At 44.1% G+C, this 17015-nt stretch overlaps 1 protein-coding gene across 3 annotated transcripts in view; it reads left to right on the top strand.

The window, feature by feature from the left end:
* RERE (arginine-glutamic acid dipeptide repeats) overlaps window positions 1–16322 on the top strand; it is a 172303-nt gene extending 155981 nt beyond the window's left edge. For 2 of the 3 annotated variants that reach the window (XM_026074072.1, XM_026074071.1), the window contains 9 exons: window positions 505–704; window positions 2096–2257; window positions 3651–3764; window positions 4438–5822; window positions 6609–6831; window positions 8091–8811; window positions 13199–13345; window positions 13785–13965; window positions 15050–16322. In XM_026074072.1, coding sequence (XP_025929857.1) covers window positions 505–704; window positions 2096–2257; window positions 3651–3764; window positions 4438–5822; window positions 6609–6831; window positions 8091–8811; window positions 13199–13345; window positions 13785–13965; window positions 15050–15083 — 3167 coding nt within the window. In that variant the 3' untranslated portion in view covers window positions 15084–16322. Of the gene's footprint in view, window positions 1–504; window positions 705–2095; window positions 2258–3650; window positions 3765–4437; window positions 5823–6608; window positions 6832–8087; window positions 8812–13198; window positions 13346–13784; window positions 13966–15049 lie in introns of all 3 variants that reach the window. The other variant, XM_026074070.1, reaches the window with a different exon arrangement.
* The last annotated feature ends 693 nt before the right edge of the window (window positions 16323–17015 follow it).

Here is a 17015-nt window from a genome sequence, read left to right on the forward strand (position 1 = left end):
TGCACCAAGACTCTTCTGCAGTAGCTTCATTCCTGTAAGTGTTTGTGAAAGCTGTCTGATATTTGGGCACCCGCATAGCACTGAAGTGTGAGCCCCTGCSTAAGTAAGGGAACGGAGAGATGAAAGTTCGTAACTCAAAGTTAAGAAACCATGACTTTGGAAAGTAATAGCTACCTGTTAATGGCTATTAGTCCCTAGATGGAGCAAATGAGACTTTTCTTTTTCTTTGTTATTTTTAAAGCAGTAGTTGCCTAAGTAATGTAGCAGCCTGTCATCAAGCATTGAAAATGTGCGTTTAAACACAAGCTAAGCCTGGAATAGGACAGAGTTTTCCAGAGGCTTTTCCAACTTAGATTTCTGTACAAAAGCAGGCATTTCTCTAATTGTTGGGGTGTGTGTGTGTGTGTGTTTTTTGTTTGTTTGTGTTTTAAATGATGCAATATGTGCGTTTGTGCATATCTAGTAGATTGTGAATGTCTAAGCTTTCACTTTGCCTGCCCCAAGCCTCCAAGGACTGGCACCACGGTGGTCGAGAAAACATCTTACTGTGCACTGATTGTCGCATCCACTTCAAGAAATACGGAGAGCTCCCACCCATTGAGAAGCCTGTGGACCCTCCACCCTTTATGTTTAAGCCTGTCAAAGAGGAAGATGATGGACTTAGTGGAAAGCATAGCATGAGGACAAGGCGGAGTCGAGGCTCGGTAGGCTTAAYGCTCTTCATTCCTTTGCTTTTCAGCCTCTTCTGTAAAGAGGAGGCATTGTCTGGAGAATGATGATTGGACTTCTGAAATGACACTTGCTGTCTCTACCTTGCCTGTTTGCCATGGTATGTGCCTGCAGCTATGTTTGTGTATGCAAATGTCAGATTTGCTCACACACTGAGGTTGCGGCTTCCTTTGAAAAAAGGAGCTGAAGTGTCTCTTCAGCAAGTTTTAGTCAAACTCTTCTTTTCTTTTCTTCTTCTTAATTCCCCAAATACAAATATTCCTTTATATTGCATGGAGAAAGACAATAGACTATTAGTGTAAGAAGGCACTTGACCTATGTATCATTGCAGATTTTGTACAAGTATGTATCCTTTTCCCAGCTGGGTCCTGTCAGAGGTAAGCCCTTGGGCTTATTKTAAAGGAAGAGTTTTAAAAGCTCAAATGCTATTCACGTGCTCTCTCCACATGACTGCAATTAAAAATCCCTTGCCCACCAAAAACTGTGGTTCACTGCTGTGGGTAGTGTGCTCTGTCACAAAGGCTTTACTCAGGGTGAAATGCCAGGAGCTTTACTGTGTGCAAGTCACTTGTGAGGGCTCCAGTGGGAACACCACTTAACCTGATCCTTATTTTGGTGTTTGACTGATAGAAAGCAGCAGATTTCTTCTGTTCCTTGTCCTCCTCTCTCCGCTTTTCTGAACATGTTTACATSACCATTGCTTCTAAATATCTTGTCAGGCTGCACTGTCAGCTTAAGGTTGGCTTTATCATTTTTTGGTAGCCAGCCTCCAAACAGCTGCTAAATTGGGGGAGAAACAAGTGAAATAGCATTAATTATTGCARCAAATTCTACTGTGATTCCTTATTGCATAGCAGGAGCACATTGAAGCTATTAGTGGTTTTAGAAATTGCTCCTGGCTGCCTGAATGCTTCATCTCTAGGTTACTCTTGTATCTGCCTTGGTTTATGCCAAGATAGACTACTTTTTTTGTTGTTTATAGAACATTAAGGTCSCATTCTCACCCCATCCATTGTGTGCTTGCACACACGGACGCACACGAACATGCGCGCATGCCCTTTAGAAAGAAAACCTAGCTTGCAAGCAGCAGCTAGAGGAACATCTTCCTAATTTTCTCATTTCCAGCAGACACTACTTAATAAAATAAGCAGCACATAATGTTTTGGAGTAGGCAAATTTGCCTCCTTTTACTTTAAGCCAAGATGAGCTTTCAAGGACAAATTGTAAAAACGTTTAATGCTTTTGGTTTTTCATTTCTGAAGCACTTAGCAGGAATGCTACATCCATGTCCCTGCTGTAACACAGGAGAATAAAAAGTTGGGCAAATGCTGTCTTTGATATACTTTTATTTCTATTAAACAAATAGATGTCTACACTACGTAGTGGTCGTAAAAAGCAGCCAGCCAGCCCTGATGGTAGAGCCTCACCTATTAATGAAGACATCCGTTCCAGCGGCCGTAACTCTCCCAGTGCTGCCAGCACCTCCAGTAAYGACAGCAAAGCAGACTCAGTGAAGAAGTCCACCAAGGTAGATCTTCCCTTTTCTTCTTGTGTGTTAGAACTGGACACCTGAGGCCTCTTCAATCCACTGAACAAGATGGAGGTTCTAGCAGGCCAAGGAATCTCTCTGTGACCTAGAAATTCCTATGTGTTTAGATAAGCAAAAAATATAAGGCTGCATCTGACTGATGCTTTGTTCGTGTATTTAAGGATGTGTAGTGATAAAAGCCATTAAAGCATTTGCACATAATCATACTGCTCTTATGGTAAGCTAATCCTGTAATTTCAGATGTAAATGCAAGCATTTGGCTCACAGAAGTAATACAGATCAGAAATGCTATGTCTGAGACAAGTAGACAGTTACAAGGGTTTTTTAAGCAATACTTAATCTTTATTTATRAAGGAATATGAATATGTAGTAATTGAGACTACTTTTGTTACTGTTTCTCTGTATGCATATTTATTTGATTTTCAGAGCAATTTTACTATTTAGCCTATTCAAATGAACAAGTGCTGAACAACTGAAAAGTAGCAAGTTAAAAAAAAATGAATATTTTAAAGTCAGAACTGGAGCATGGGGCAAGTTGTCACATGATGACACTGAGAACTTAGCAATATTTAAAGTTAGGTTAGGTAATTACATGATGTATAAAACTATGAGCTAAAGCAGGAATTTCATAATAGCTGCTCCATGGTAGCCCTGTATTTGAGGGGATAGGCCCCTCAAAATACTAGGAGTAAAAGCAAGAGATTCATGTGATAGAGAATTATCCTGTGCCTGTCTACTGCAGGAAATTCTTGCTCCGTTCTCTGTAACAACTGATGCTGGCCTCCATCACACTGTACTGGACCAGTTGGTCTGGTATGAAAGTTCCTGATGGACTTGATTTTGTAAAGGCGAAGGTGGAAAGAGGCTGTCTAGTTTAAAATATTCCTTTGAATTCAAAGTTTAAAACAACATCTACCTGATGTGATGGGGAATGCTTTATATGAGGATGACCCTTGTTCCTACCAGCTTGTGTGATAAATGTGCGTGGGATTTGTTTGCAAGGTGGCCCTTGGGTTTTCGTCTGCAGAAGCAAAGCTGTAGCCTTGTTTTGGGTCCCATCTTAAATTTGGTCTCCGCAGGGAGTGGCTAGAGCATGATGTGAATGCAAGTCTTCTGGGAGCAGCTCTTTGCAGATGGGCAGTGCAGCAGCAGCTCCAGAACGGATTCGTCTGCTGCCTCTGATTGGTCAAAGGGAGGCATGCATATTGGATTGATGTTAAATACTGCCTATATCAACTTCTGATCAGTTCTTCTGCTTCATAGGAACCCTTCTGGTTTTATTTATATGAAACTTTGTGGTGATGGCATGTGCTCCRTTTACTTTTGCATTTACATCACTGACAACTGTTCTCTTCTGTTTCATTTGTGGCAGAAGATAAAAGARGAGGTATCTTCTCCCCTCAAGAACTCCAAGAGGCAGCGGGAAAAGGCAGCTTCTGACACGGAGGAACCTGACAGGTCCAATGCCAAAAAATCCAAAACTCAAGTGAGTCCCACAGAAGAGGAATATTTTCACTTTGGGAAAAGAGATGAGAGTGGGAGGAGGTGCAAACCCAGTAACAAACCAAAACCACAAAATTGATTTAAGCCGTGGCAAATTGTAGTTTAGTATGTGGCTGGCACACCAACCCATTTTATAATGTGTTCCTTCTGTTGGAGAACAGTGGAATGACATGGGATAAGTCCAGGCATCTTTTTTTAGTCTTAATATCAACAGTATAGGAGCATAGCTGGGTTTGTTCACCCCGCCACTTCAGTTTTGTTTTTTTTATTTGGAAATTGGTTTTGCCTCTTCCGTGGCAAATTAGAAAAAGACCAGYGGAAGTCTCTGAATTTAATTGTATCACAGCCCAACTGAAATAATTTTAGGAGGCCTCTTCAGCCCAGTATAATTTGGCCTTATTTGGTGTTGTGTATTAAGTGCATGACTTGTTTTTTTTTACCTGACCAGGTTCACTCCATGCACTGGATTTGGGAGTTTTGACACCTAACTTTTCATGTTGGCCTTGCCCGTACCACTTTAATTAAAGCCCTTCAGGGTTCAAAGGGTGGTATGTCTACTTCAGCGTGTGTAGCAGGTTGCATCCTACAGCGTGCTGGTAATGTTGCGCGAGCAGTTTTCTCATGCACGCTAGTTACTCTTCCCCCTGTCCCCGCAGGAGATCAGCCGGCCGAACTCTCCCTCAGAGGGCGAGGGCGAAGGCGAGAGCTCCGATAGCCGCAGCGTCAATGACGAAGGGAGCAGTGATCCCAAGGACATTGACCAGGACAACCGGAGCACGTCACCCAGCATCCCTAGCCCTCAAGACAATGAGAGCGACTCGGATTCGTCTGCTCAACAGCAAGTGCTGCAGGCACAGCCCCAAGTGCTGCAGGCCCAGGGCGGCTCTGCTCAGGCTCCTCCGCCTACGCCACCCATATCAGCCCAGTTACCAGCGTCGCTGCCAGCAGTGTCGAGTGCTACTGCGGCTCCGCCACAGGTCTCACCATCAGCATCCCAGCCTCCTAGCCAGCCCCAGGCCCCGGCACTGCCGCCTCCTCACTCTCACATACAGCAGGCCCCTGCTCTGCACCCGCAGAGACTCCCGTCGCCCCATCCACCTCTGCAGCCTTTGAGTGCGTCGCAGAGCCAGCCGGTCCCTGCCTCTTCGCAGCCTCACGCGCAGCCTCCGCTCCACAGCCAGGCACAGCCTGCCCCCCACAGCCTGCAGGCCCAGCCCCTTTTGTCCCATCCTGTACCTCCCCAGCCATTTTCCCTCCCCACTCAGGCATCTCAGTCTCAGGTTCCCCTTCAGACACAGGCACCATCTCATTCTCACTCTGCTCTTCAGGTTCAGGTAGCACAGCCTGCCCTGCCGACACCAACCCCGCTGCAGCAGACTCAGCCTCCACGGGAGCAGCCCCTGCCCCCAGCCCCCATGGCCATGCCTCATATCAAACCTCCCCCTACCACTCCGATCCCTCAGCTCCCCACTGCTCCATCCCACAAGCACCCTCCTCATCTCTCTGGCCCTTCTCCATTCTCAATGAACTCCAACTTGCCTCCGCCGCCTGCTCTAAAACCCCTGAGCTCTCTCTCAACCCATCATCCTCCATCTGCACACCCTCCTCCCTTGCAGCTGATGCCTCAAAGCCAGCCGCTGCAGTCTTCGCAAGCCCAGCCTCCCGTACTGACACAGAGTCAGAGCCTTCCCCCGTCTACCAGTCACCCCCCATCTGGGCTCCATCAGGTGTCTTCCCAGCCCACCTTTACTCAGCATGCCTTTGTCCCAGGAGGCCCACCTTCCATCACCCCTCCTTCTTGCCCCTCCACTTCCACACCGCCCACTGTGCCTGGCATCCCGCTTCAGACTTCCATCTCCACATCAGCAGCTTCTAGTGGAAACGTGCCAGTGGTGACATCCTGCACGCTACCACCTATTCAAATCAAAGAAGAAGTTCCAGATGATGCTGAGGAACCAGAAAGCCCTCCCCCTCCACCCAGAAGTCCATCACCGGAACCGACTGTGGTGGATACACCAAGCCATGCTAGTCAATCAGCCAGGTACTGAAATTGTCAGCAGTGCTTCCTAAATGCACTCTGTCTTTCCGTGTAGCAAGACACTCCCAAAAGCTTGCACCTTTCTTGCTTGCTGGTACAATGGTGTTCAGGTATCACTGACCTTGAGCTGGAAATTAACTCCACAGCCAGATCTAATTGCTTTCGTTTTTGGCAAGGAAACATTTTGTTAAGGGCTTCTTCTGCTGTGGTGGAGACATTGTGATAAGCAGTAATCTTGTTCCTTTCCACCTTGCCTTCCTCAGGCAGCTATGGTAGACAAGTGATGCTGCAGCTGGGACCTTCCTGGCTACCACTGCCTAGTTTGCAGTAAAGCACCCGAGTTATATGAATGGAGATTTTGCATGTTTTTCTCCTAATTGTTGTTCTTCAGTTTGCTGATCATTTTGTAGTGGGAATCAGCTGAAATGGTGCTTATTTACACTGTGCAAGTTTTTTAAATGCATGCGAGAAATGTGGGAGTTGAGTGTATTTTACATGTGCACCTTTGTCATCCCCAGTTTCTAGTGTGGYATTGCTTTGCTTTTCCGGAAGGGGTACTGTTTTAGCCAGCGTATTCAGGTATTACAGGTTGTACTTCCAAGAGAAGATTTATGCTCTGCTTGTCTGGGGAGTAATATGGTACAATTAGTTCTTCTCTTGGCTTTCAGGGAAGCAGGTTATGTTATTGTAACTATGGAGTGATACTTAATTTTTCTTCAATGTAAAGCTCTTAAATCCAAGACTCTTGTATCTTTACCAGGGCTGAACTTTTTGTTTTGTTTCTCCTAGGTTCTATAAGCACCTGGACCGTGGCTACAATTCATGCTCAAGAGCAGACTTGTACTTCATGCCTCTAGCAGGATCAAAACTGGCCAAAAAGAGAGAAGAGGCCATTGAAAAGGCCAAAAGGGAGGCAGAGCAGAAAGCCAGAGAAGAGAGGGAAAGAGAGAAAGAAAAAGAGAAGGAAAGAGAGAGAGAGCGTGAGCGTGAAAGAGAAGCAGAAAGAGCTGCGGTAAGTTTATTTGTAACTAAAAGCTGTATAAGCATATTGGTCTGGCAGGATCTGAACTGGATGGTGACTGCAGAATGCAAATAGCCAGAAGTGCTTTAATCGTACGTGTACAATCAGGTACTTGTGAATGTGGGAGCCTTGTGTATTAAGTGAAAGCCAACAGGCTACGAGCGTCTCCTGGCCTGCCTGTCACTCTCTCCTCTTTAAAGGAAATGGAGAGTTTCTGCTCCCAGTTTTTCTGATGTGAGGGAAGCCAGTACAGCTGGGGATAACTAGACCAAGTGTTTACATTTACTTGGAGTAGAAGTTTTGAGATGAAAAATGCTCCCTAAGTGCAGATAGTGAATTCCCATATGTTCCTTCCACTACCTTTGAAGTGCAGGCACAAGAATGCTGTCTGCTGAAAAAGGGAGCTGAAGGCTTTCTAAATTTGAAGTAAACTTAACTAAAGACACATAATTTATTTTTATGGGAAGATCCAAATTCCAGTCTTGGGGTAAAAAGCCAATACAACTAATCCCTTTTTCTGTGGCTTGGTGGAAAGGAATGATTGCTTTTGGGCCCCCAGAATTGGCATAATGCATATTGGTGCTGAAAAAGAAGATACTACAATCTTCTTCCATGGTGCATTTCAGAGATCTAAATCATAGTTGCGTATCTCTGCAGGATCATAAGGTGAGGATATAGCACCTGTTCGTTAAGAGATATGTCATGTATGAGGACTTGGCTTTATTTTGGGGATATTGGGCAATTGCTAGGGGTAAACTGTGCTTATTGCCCTCCCCAGAAGTGCTGTGCTGCCCTTGTATAGAGGGAAGAACAGGATGCTAAATCCTGATGTGGAAGGAGTGGAATTTTTTGTGCTGCAAACTGCAGAGATGAGTTTCTCTGGGTTTAGTCAGTTTTACAATACAAGTGAGCGTGGAGAGGGGAGGAGGAAAACTTTGCCAACAAGACTGGTAGCCTGTAGTAACGTGTACCAGCTAGCTGTCGCCCATACGAGGATGCAGATAGTAGAGCAGTTAATGCAGCTTTAAGTCTGCCGCTACAGCGCGGTTATTTTCTGGCCTATGGGGGAGACGGAATCCAGTTCTTACCCAAACCACAGTGGAGCACCCAATTAGAGGAGCTGTGAGGCTCAGCAGACTGAACTTAGCCCCTTTTGGAGGTTGAAGCACAGAAAAGGGGAAAGCATGCCTGCTGTGTTCTTAAGCTAAATGTGCAGAACTAAAAGTCTTTTCCCCCATTCTGTGCAGCAGAAGGTATCTAGCTCCTCCCATGAAGGCCGTCTTGGAGAGTCTCAGCTCAGTGGGCCAGCACATATGAGGCCTTCGTTTGAACCTCCGCCAACGACCATTGCTGCTGTGCCACCTTATATCGGTCCAGATACACCTGCTTTACGAACATTGAGTGAATATGCACGTCCTCATGTCATGTCACCAACAAACCGTAATCATCCCTTCTTTGTCCCCCTGAACCCCACTGATCCACTTCTGGCCTACCATATGCCTGGCCTCTACAATGTGGACCCCACCATCCGGGAACGAGAGCTACGAGAGCGGGAAATCCGGGAGCGAGAAATCCGGGAAAGGGAGTTGAGAGAGAGGATGAAACCTGGCTTTGAGGTGAAGCCCCCAGAGCTAGATGCACTGCACCCAGCTACTAACCCCATGGAGCATTTTGCCAGGCATGGTGCACTGACTATTCCCCCAACAGCAGGACCTCACCCATTTGCTTCCTTCCACCCGGGTTTGAACCCCCTCGAAAGAGAGAGACTTGCACTGGCAGGCCCGCAGTTACGGCCTGAAATGAGCTACCCTGACAGACTGGCAGCAGAGAGAATACATGCCGAGCGGATGGCATCGCTGACAAATGACCCGTTGGCACGGCTCCAGATGTTCAATGTTACACCTCACCATCACCAACATTCACACATACATTCGCATTTACACCTACATCAGCAGGATCCTTTACATCAAGGTGAGCCCAGGGAGGTGGGCTGGGCAGATTGCTAGGGAGCCTCTCTCATGAACTGTTAGCAGAAGTCTGCCCAAACCCAGATGGACGGAGTCTGGAATTATGAGCAGCAAAATCTCCAGCTTTTTGTACATAACATTGGCCTTGGTATTGAACAAGGTTATGACACCCRAGCGTAGCCCCACTATATGACAGCACTGCTGTATAACAAATGGGTTACAAAATTTATCACGTTTGAATTCTTATGGGAAAATGCTTTCTTTGGCCCACAGGGGAAAAAGCATTGAAGTACTGCTGGGCCGCAACCAAAATAGCTGGATTGTGTTTGTAGATTAAGTAGTTTTTCTGTGCTTGACTAATGTACTATATATTCTACACCCAAGTATATGATCCTGTTTTGTTCTAGGGCAGAGTTGCGTTCCTGCTCAGGATAAGTTTAGTGAAACCAATACTATTCTGCATGCTTACGCCTTGTCAGAAATATTCTCGTTGCTGGTTTAAATCTAGAACAGCTCATTTGGTGGTGGCAGTAGCAGCCAAGTGTGGGTAAATGCAGGTGTTTGTTAAGTAGCCCTGCTCGTGCCTGCTTTTCTACTTAAGTAATATTTCACATGCTGTTCACACCATTGAATTTTTGGAACAATAGGGAACTGGAGGGAGATGATGATTGTGGGTTGAGAGGTGGAGGAGTACTTAAAATCATTTCTGAAATGCCAGCTGAGAAGACAGCCAGTTGTCATGCTCTTTACTGCTTTTGCTGGGATTTTGCATGTCAGCTGCTCAACTTCCAGTGTTCCAGGAAGGACTTTCATATTCTCTCTGTTGTTGGAAGCTGTGGTAATTTTTTGATCTTTCTTACTTACCTTGAACTGCTTCAGAACAGCATCTGCTTGGTTTTATTGATTGTATTAGTGACCTGAAGCAGAAAGACTAGGTTTATCTGGCCTCATCTGCTGACTGCTATTCCTGCTCCATGGCATGGAATTAATACCCATCCAAAAGTATGGGTTCTGTACCCAAATAGAGTAGTTTGGAATGAGCATCTGGCTGTATTTCAAAATGTCTCTCCACTTGGAGGAAATAGGTAGCTGCAAGAGTGATCCAGGGATGGGAGTTGCAAACAGTTATTTTTTTGGGATGGTGCAGAGCAACTGCACAGTAGTAAAGTAAATGATAGTACAGTAATTTTTATTGAGACTGTACACTATCTCTATAAAAGGCTTTCTGTTTTTTTACTGCTGGAGTCCTAGAGTGCCACGTTACAGTGGCATCTGGTGTACAGGTGCAGACTCCACTGAGCGAAGGGGATTCACTAGGAGAAATGTCATGGAACTGGTAGCACTGCTGATGCTAATGGCTGTTATACTGTGAGTTACAGCTGGAAGGGAGCTCAGACTGGTGTTCCCATACTGGGACTGTAAAAAATCAGGAGAGAAAGACTTCATCTCCTTAGCCCTTTGACATGCAAACCATCTGGCTTTAGATGAGTTGAAATTCTCTGTCACCATTCTTATCAGAACTGTCTAAGTTTATGGGTTGGCAGCTTTTTAGTTACAGTTTTGTGATTTACATGATTCTTGTGGAATTTTTTTTCAGTATGTTTAATATTTTCAGAAATGAATTGGTGCCTTGTTCATTTCTCAAGTAAGCTACAGAGTTAGTCCTCTGAGCATGTCACGAATCTGGAAGATGGAGCACTAAACTGAAGTTTTTATATTTTCTGGTAGCAGACTGGAGAGAACACAGCAAGCAAGGCACCAGGTGCAATAGCAGCCAAGTCAGAAAAAGAAAGCAGTCCAAATACATAAAGTGCGGCTCCTGGTGCAGCTGGCTACAAATGTACTGTTTGTGCAAGCAAATACAACATACTTCACCTTGGAGTATATGCATTAAACATAATTGGGATGCCTGCTTTCTGGAGTAGGGAAGGAATTTTAGTGTGGTTGCAGAAGCAAGATAGTATAGCAAGGAAGTCAGCAGGGTCTTGTGAGATTGTCAGGAGATGCAGGTAAGAGATGATTGCATGGAGGATCAGTGTTCTTCAAGCTGTTTGCTGTGGTCATTGGCTGACATTGACTTTGTGCAAATTATGGGCAGGCTTGTCTATACAAGGATTCCCTCTTTAGGTGAAGTAGTTTACCACCTCTGTGCAGATAAGTCTGGATGCTCCCCAGTTATTTGTTCTGGACACGAATGTGGCTAATATGCTCTCAGCCTCAGTCCAGAGAGTAGGGAGAAACTGGTGCAAGCAAACCTGAGTCATTTAGTCTCAAGTCTCTCTTACCTGTACTTGAAAAGTAATTTGGATTTAATTTTGGATGCTAAGTTAAAACATAGTTAGGGGCTCTTGAGTGTGTCTCCAAATAATTCTTGCTATGGARTATCTCCACAGGTGGGTAAGGCCCTAAACTGCTTAACAAATTGTCTGAAAATAGATAAATCTTTGGAATGAGGTGGAGCAGACGTATTTTCAGGCTCAGTTGTCTGGGTGCAGCCAGCTGCCTGAATGCAGTTACTTGTTGGAGTATTCTCATGAGAAAGTAGACCTGTGCGTCTCCTTAGTAGTGAGGATGAACCGAGTATGAAATGACCACCCACTTCTGCTCTGGACCAGGTAACAACTGAGGGAGAGCAACGTTAGCTGTGTTTTATTCCTTTCATAGGCAAACTCTGAGCAGTTCAGTATGCAGGGATTTCAGGTGAGCTGATGAGCAAGTGTTTCTCAGGTTTTGTCAGTGTCTGCCCCTGCCCACCCATCTTAGTGAAGTGACGTTAGAGAGGTTGTCTACAAGTGACCCTTTCCACGCAAGGAGGGTAACAACATCTTTTGCAAACAAAGTTTTTTTGCCAGCTTTCAGCCTATCAAGTAGTATTAGTAAAGTCAGTAGGGTGCTTAAGTGCTTCTGTCCTAAATATTGTTAGTGATCCTTCGATTTTGTACATATAAAGAGGAAAGAGGGAGTTTGGGGAAAAAGCTTTGTAAATGTTGTTTATCTTCGTTGTGAACAGATCAGAGTTCTCACCAGACTGATGGTTTTAAAAAAAACATATTGTTTCCCTGTTGTGATGTAACTGATGCTGTAGTAAATTCTGCAGTAGATTCTGCAGTTCTCTGCTATTGTTTTGCTTCTCCCAGAAACAGTTATCTGAGTTCAGCATATTTCTTCCTAGGCTTATTTGTGGGAGCAGATCTGTAATAAAATAGTCATTTGCACTGATAGACAGAAATGGGATTGCTTATTTCCAAAATCTTTAGGACTCTCCTGAAACCCAGCTGAAACAATCCTGTTCATAGCCATATACTTGAGGTCGCTTGTAAAAGCCAAGAACAGGAGGTTCCTAGAAGGAGAGCATGGAGAAATAACAYTGGACCCAGAGACCCTGGGAATGAGAGGTGACCTTACATAAAACAGCAGTGCAGAGTTTGAAGAAAAGGCTGGCATGGGTTTGTCCAGCTGCTTTTGGTTTTGGCTGTTTTTGTTTTTCTTTTTGTATCTGTTCTGTTTGCTGGAATAATAATTGTCTTAAATTTGGAGGGTAGTTTGTTGAATGCTTAAAACGGGGGTTCTTGCCAAAAGAAGCAGTCCTGCTCACCCATGGCAGCTTATTGCTATCCCTGAACTGCCCTGCTGTTGTGCCAGCACTGCTGTTGCAGAGTTTGGGGTGGAGGGTGGAATGGCATATGCACAGACTTGGAGAAATATAACTTATTCCGGGTCAAGTTCCCCAGGCCAGTCCATTGCACAAGCGCACCAACAGGCAGTGATAGTGAAGAGGTGGGAGCGAGTGGCTAGGAGGTGAAGAGCAGACTGCATTTTTCAGAGACAGAGTCAGCATGAGATGTTTGCCAAGAACCTGTGCACGCTGAACATATGGGGACAATGTAATTATGATAATCAATTAAAATCTGTACAGGGAGAGATCTTGCAAGACCAAGTAAAGGCAAGAGCAATCCTGTGCAGCAAGAGTTTCTTCTAAGTCTTCAGTGTTGAACAGCAACATCTCAATTTGCCTATATTAGGCTGAGCAGGTCTGATTAGCGAGGACTGCTGCAGTGTATAGGGAGGTTGGAAGAAACAGCTGAAAATGAAAGCTTAGGTGGTTTTGCTATTTGCTGTTTCCTGTCACTTGGTGGATTTCTTTTTCTTGTTGAAATTAAAAGCTGTGGGTTGTTGCTTTAACAATTAAGACTGTTTGGCAAGCAGATGTCTCTTTAAACACTTGAAGATAGAAAAGTGGGTTTCAAATTGGATGGAGCTAAGCTCCTGGTAATTACATGCCAATTAGGCCAAATGCGGATCCAGCTCAAGTGGTAACAGGGCTTTTGATCTCCCAATAGTGATGCTTCCCCAAGCAGTTGATTGCTTTCTTTTTTTTCCTTGTTTTAAAGGTTCAGCAGGACCTGTTCACCCGCTGGTGGATCCTTTAGCCGCTGGGCCCCATTTGGCACGCTTTCCCTACCCACCTGGGACCATCCCCAACCCATTGCTAGGGCAGCCACCTCATGAGCATGAAATGCTCCGGCATCCAGTCTTTGGTGAGAGCATCTTATGGACCTCTTTGGAGGCTGATCTTTGATCTGCACCGTCATCTTTTCTTCCAGGGCATAGTATTTCTTGGAAGGGGGGTTTGGAGGAGAGGAGTTAAGCTGTAACTTCACAGTTCTGATTCTTTCCTGATTATGCTGGCTGATGAGTGTACATTTTCGAGGGAATGGTATAATTTTGGAGACAAACGTTTTTAATACATCCTCTGGAACTGAGTGGCTGTGGCATCTGTGATGAAACGGTGAGTGTAGGCCTGGATTGAGAGGTCAGGACGCTACTCTGCTCACTGAGGTGTTGACCATGTAATCCTGGGCAAGTTGCTCCCTTTTGCTGGCTTGAAAAAAAAAGGCGTGGGGTGATAACTCTGTGCAGCCCGCATAGCAGGAACAAATGCATGTTTGTGAAAGTGTGTAACTCTGTCTGTCATAGGTACCCCTTACCCACGAGATCTGCCCGGTGCCATTCCACCTCCTATGTCCGCAGCCCACCAACTGCAGGCCATGCATGCTCAGTCAGCAGAGCTGCAAAGACTGGCAATGGAGCAGCAGTGGTTGCATGGGCATCCTCACATGCATGGTGGTCATCTACCAAGTCAGGAAGATTATTACAGGTGAGAGGTGCCATGAAGGCTTTTGGAGACTGTGCTCCAGCTTCCTTCATCTTTTTCCACATCCCTTCCTTTTTCTTTCTTCTGAATTACTGCCTTCCTTACTGTGTGCTGAGGTATTAACTTGATGCACCCATGGAGGATGGTGAAGCTGCAGTAAGATCTGATTTGGGCATAGATGGGCAGATGGGAAGCTAGGTCAGAGTTACTGGTACAAGAGGTGGACTAGCTGACTCTTACATTGCGGGACTACTGCTGATTGGGCTTTTTTGTGTGTGACACTTATGATCTCTGCTTCCACATCTCTCATACTTCCTTGAGAAAGGTAGAGGAAGAGGGTGGGTAAAAGCTTTATGAATGAGAAGTGGGGAGGAATTTATCTGCCAATAAATCTGAAGAAATGACTAAAGGCAACAGGAGGTTGAAATGTGTTAATAATATGCATCCCACAATAACAGCTGAGAAGGTCTTGGTGAATCATGTGAGTTCTTTCTCCCCAGAATGCTATATGGTGTTTATAGTAGAGTGGTTCTCTTCCTGGACTGCCTTATCTGACACCACCTTATTTCCTATTTGGCAATGGTCACTGATGATATGTCAGCTCAGAAGAAAAAGCCTCCAGCACTGAGCAAGCGTCTATTCTGCATATTTGCACATAGTAAGGATCTATAGGACACAGCATATTAAATACCTACCTTAAACTGTTCTAGCCTGGTGTTTCAGTCCTTGTTTCTGCCATCCAAAATTGCCTGATGGGTTTGTACCATGGGGGCAGCCAGTCTACCTGCTGCTGATTGTCATTTCGTGTGCAACTGCAGATAAAGCTAAATCTTGATGAGCTGGCACTAGTGATCTTGCTCACATGTAAGGAGTGCTTCAGTAGAGAAAGGTCATCACCTCCTTCTGTGACAGATGGTGTTATCAGTGCTGTTACAGTGGTTCTCATTTTGTGCTGAATGATCAGAAGTCCTGTTCCAACCTCTCCCCACTTCAGGGCACCCGGGCAAGGTTAGCAGGAAGACAAGCTGTCACTGAAGTGTCATGACACCTCCTTCATTTGTTAAAATGAGTTTTCTTTCTCTTTCAGTCGACTGAAGAAAGAAGGCGACAAACAGTTGTAATAAATTATTTATTTGTAATGCTGGCTATGGAAACCCCAGTCCTTGGGAAGGAATGGAACATTTTTACATACAATAAGAGCTACAAAAGGAAAAGAATATCTTATAAAGATTTCTTTATATATTTAAAACAGAAACAACCACCCAACAAGTAGAGACTTATCAGCATAGTGTTCATTTGTAGAGAAGATTTCTCAAGACTGGTGTGGGTCTCCCTGCATGACAACGTATTCAGAAGCCTATTGAAAATACAGGACTGTATGGAATATTCAGAGAACTTCCTGCAATCTTGTTTTTTTTCTTATTAGTTTGTTTTGAGTAGGTGCTAGAATCAGGTTCACAATACAAGTCACTGTGCGTGAAGAGACACTCAATGCATCTATATCTATTTAAAAAAAAACAAGGATTGCAAGTAGGTGACATAACAAGCTCTGAATCCAAGTGCTATAATAATAAAAATCTACTTTTATTTTAATACATTGTAGGAAATCTTCATAATTTTAAAGAAAGCTCAGTTCTGCAGCATGGCTTTTTAAGTCTGTAAATAACTTTTTGGGTAGAGGGGAGAAACAAAACAAAATTCCAGAAACATTTATCTTGATTTTCAGTAACATCACAAATTGTGAATTCCTACCTGGTGTTGACAGAATACAGAGTTGATTTTTTAATAAAAAATATATATAATTATCCCTTTAATTAAAGGGAATGATGGGTGTCAATAATTTCAAATGGGTAAAAGCTTGAAATTTGGTTTGGTATCAACAATAAGCATTAAAGGGAGTTGCAGGGATAATGTTGCAAATGACTGTTTCTGTTCTTGGTTTTGGGTTTTTTTTGTTTGTTTGTTTTGTTAGTGTTACATCTCTCTGTTCTGCAGATGATTTCTGTTGAGTTGGGTTTCTCAGCAGTACAGGTGTCCTTGGAACTAGCTTACCATTTTGATGCCTACTTTAAGGGTTAATCTTCAATCTGGCTGTAATATACTTCTTTCCATTACCTTTTGAAACTTAATCTAACTACATTGGTTTTAGACTATCCCTTATGGAATCAGTAAATATCAGCAAAAGTTCAAAGAAATAATCTCTTCTAAAATCCTTTTAAAAAAATGTTCCATGGCTCAAACTAGTACAGCCAGAATTTTGTATGCATGTGCATATTTTTGAAGGATTTGCTCTTCCTGGCCTTTTGCGTTTGATATATTTTTAATAAAAGTGGACTAGGCAACTGGTTAGTGTTTTTAAAGTTGTTTTGCAAAGATCAGTTTCTATTTCTGCTTGGCTTTTTTTTAGTTTCATTTTATGTAAACAAAAGCTTTTTAGCTACCACCACAGTTCCGTATCTCAGGAACTTACTGCTTTGAGATTAATCGGATCTATGGACAGTAACATTTACTGACTCCCAAAACAATAGGTCCGCTCAGAATAACTCCGGTTGGCTTAGTTCCCATGTGGATGGTAAAAGGAGAGGCATACACAGAAGGCCAGTGGGCATCATTTTTGTAGACAGCTCTGCTAACTATCTGGACAGAATTTTCCTTTTTTATTGTTTTGCCATGTTTTTTGCCAGAGCAGAGGGCGATGCAGCCAACAGACATCTGAATCTGCCGGCCATGTTATCTACCGGTGCATAACTTCCTCCCCATTATCTCCCTTAACTCACGAGGGCTCCGTCTCTGCTGTTGTAGACTGTTAAATGTGGTGGTCGTGTCATAGGCTGTACTGAGCCATGTTTGATAAACTTGTAGTTAATCATTCATTTTAACGGAAGGCATGGCAGGACAGTGCATCCGCTGCATGGGCCTCAAATCAGTGTCAGTGTGTTAATGCCAGAAGGTTACTGCTGAACAGTTAGTAACATCAGTTTATGAATTAAAAGCTGGTATTAGGGTATTCCAGGCCCGTTTAAGGTAAGAGTGTCACTGGAGAGAGAGGGGCC

This window comes from Apteryx rowi, unplaced genomic scaffold (genome assembly GCF_003343035.1).
Source record: "Apteryx rowi isolate R43461 unplaced genomic scaffold, aptRow1 scaffold_38, whole genome shotgun sequence".
NCBI classification, from domain to species: domain Eukaryota; kingdom Metazoa; phylum Chordata; class Aves; order Apterygiformes; family Apterygidae; genus Apteryx; species Apteryx rowi.